Consider the following 2,862-nt stretch of genomic DNA (forward strand, 5'->3'; position numbering starts at 1 on the left):
AATTTTGAGGCTATAATTTCTGGCGGTTTTCTAATCAGTTCCTTCAGTCTCTAAATCAGGTTGGTTGTTCAGTGGCCGGAGAAGTGGGAAGCGGTGCCTCTGGCGGGATCTGCGGGGAGCCTCATACCCACCCTTTCGCCTGACTTTCTGCGCAGTTCTGTGGTAAACATTGTTGATACTTACATCGTCAGAATCAAAACCATACTCATCACCTGCATCATATTTTTATCCTGCACTATCAACAACGTCTCGTCCTGCACCATCAACGTCTCGTCCTGCACCATCAACAACGTCTCGTCCTGCACCATCAACAACGTCTCGTCCTGCACCATCAACAACGTCTCGTCCTGCACCATCAACAACGTCTCGTCCTGCACCATCAACAACGTCTCGTCCTGCACCATCAACAACGTCTCGTCCTGTACCATCAACAACGTCTCGTCCTGCACCATCAACAACGTCTCGTCCTGCATCATCAACAACGTCTCGTCCTGCACCATCAACAACGTCTCGTCCTGTACCACCATCAACGTCTCGTCCTGCATCATCAACAACGTCTCGTCCTGCACCATCAACAACGCCTCGTCCTGCACCATCAACAACGTCTCGTCCTGCACCATCAACAACGCCTCGTCCTGCACCATCAACAACGTCTCGTCCTGCACCATCAACAACGTCTCGTCCTGCACCATCAACAACGCCTCGTCCTGCACCATCAACAACGCCTCGTCCTGTACCATCAACAACGTCTCGTCCTGCACCATCAACAACGCCTCGTCCTGCACCATCAACAACGTCTCGTCCTGCACCATCAACAACGCCTCGTCCTGCACCATCAACAACGCCTCGTCCTGTACCATCAACAACGTCTCGTCCTGCATCATCAACAACGCCTCGTCCTGCACCATCAACAACGTCTCGTCCTGCATCATCAACAACGTCTCGTCCTGCATCATCAACAACGTCTCGTCCTGCACCATCAACAACGTCTCGTCCTGCATCATCACCATGGGACATAAGATGTAATTTTTCCTGCTCGTTTTCCCCACATGAGGACTCGACGGGGGAAAACGAGGCTCTCTCGCCTGTGGAGTCTGAACTCAGAATGTCGTCTACTGGCGATGCCTGTTAATTATTAATTCGCCATTTATATATTTGCCTCAGCCATTTCTTCTTGTTCTCAAATTCCTCTTCTTTGACATTTGGCTTTTATCTCGTTTATGTTGTTCGCTGGTGACTGTGGCGAGGACAGTCTCCCAGGAGACAGAGAGCGGCCCAGTGCAGCCTGTCCCGTTCCTGCCTCGTTGGTAACTGAAACTTCTTTCTTGATGTATTGTTATTTATGTCTTGGGGACTACGAACCCACGTGATAAATCTTTCGGGATATTTAGGGAGTAATGGTTTTTCCTTTACTTCCTCCTTTTAAGCTTCCTCATCTTCCTCATCTCCCTCATCATTGACTTCCTTATCTTCCTCATCATTGTCTTCCTCGTCTCCCTCGTCATTGTCTTCCTCGTCATTTTCTTCCTCATCTCCCTCATCATTGACTTCCTCATCTTCATTATCATTGTCTTCCTCATCTCCTTCATCATTGTCTTCCTCATCTCCCTCATCATTGTCTTTTTCATCTTCCTAATCTTGGAAGGAGTGGCCCCTTTTCCTGCACCTCCTGTCATTATCGTCTTTATCATCCTCCTTATCGACTTCGTCGTCCTCCTCATCATCGTTATCTTCATTCTCGTTCTCCTCGTCCTCATCTACCTTATCCTCCTCGTCTACCTCATCCTTCTAGTCTACCTCATCCTCCTAGTCTACCTCATCCTCCTAGTCTACCTCATCCTCCTCGCACCCATTCACCTCATCCACTGTATCTTCCTCGTCCTGCGTTTCGTCATCATAAGGATGACAGAACCTTCTCCTGCTTTTCCTGTTATATTCCTCCTCTTAACCCTCCTCGTCCTCGTCCCTGTCCTTGTCCTCGTCCTCGTCCACGTTATTGTCCTTGTCCTTGTCCTCGTCCTCTTCATCTTCATCATCCTCCATGTCATAGTCAGAGGATAAGTTGGACCTTTTCCTCCCCTTCCTGTCATCATAGTCAGTGTCTTCATCAGAAGATTGGAAGGGCCTTTTCCTTCCCTTCCTGTCATCATAGTCAGTCTCTTCATCAGAGGATTGGAAGGGCCTTTTCCTTCCCTTCCTGTCATCATAGTTAGTGTCTTCATCAGAGGATTGGAAGGGCCTTTTCCTTCCCTTCCTGTCATCATAGTCAGTGTCTTCATCAGAGGATTGGAAGGGCCTTTTCCTTCCCTTCCTGTCATCATAGTCAGTGTCTTCATCAGAGGATTGGAAGAACCTTTCCCTCCTCTTCATGTCATTTTGGTTAGTGTCTTCTTCAGAGGATAGGGACGACCTTTTCCTCCTCTTCGTGTCATTTTGGTGAGTATCTTCATCAGAGGATAAGGAGGATCTTTTTCTTCCCTTTCTCCCGTTATCCATATTGTTCTGTTTTATACCAAATCTTATTTTATTCCTGGTTTTATTAAAGCGAAATTAATGAAAAGCTAAAAAAACATTAATCTTATCCTGTTCATAGTCTACATACACTAATTAGTAAATATGGAATATAAACAATTTTCCAACACACACACACACACACACACACACACACACACACACACACACACACACACACACACACACACACACACACACACACACAAACACACATACACACACACACACACACACAAACACACACACACACACACACACACACACACACACACACACACACACACACACACACACACACACACACACACACACACACACACACACACACACTGAAGGCTGTTCTGATGT

General features: G+C 47.1%; 1 protein-coding gene across 1 annotated transcript; it reads right to left on the bottom strand.

The window, feature by feature from the left end:
• Window positions 1–1,422: 1,422 nt before the first annotated feature.
• On the bottom strand, window positions 1,423–2,496 carry LOC138364198 (uncharacterized protein DDB_G0283697-like). The gene is made up of 2 exons (XM_069323521.1): window positions 1,950–2,496; window positions 1,423–1,604 (listed from the first exon to the last, which is right to left on the bottom strand). The coding sequence occupies exons 1-2, from the start codon at window positions 2,494–2,496 to the stop codon at window positions 1,423–1,425; spliced, it is 729 nt and encodes a 242-aa protein (XP_069179622.1).
• Between the last annotated feature and the right edge of the window lie 366 nt (window positions 2,497–2,862).

This window comes from Procambarus clarkii, chromosome 12, assembly GCF_040958095.1.
Source record: "Procambarus clarkii isolate CNS0578487 chromosome 12, FALCON_Pclarkii_2.0, whole genome shotgun sequence".
Lineage (NCBI taxonomy): Eukaryota > Metazoa > Arthropoda > Malacostraca > Decapoda > Cambaridae > Procambarus > Procambarus clarkii.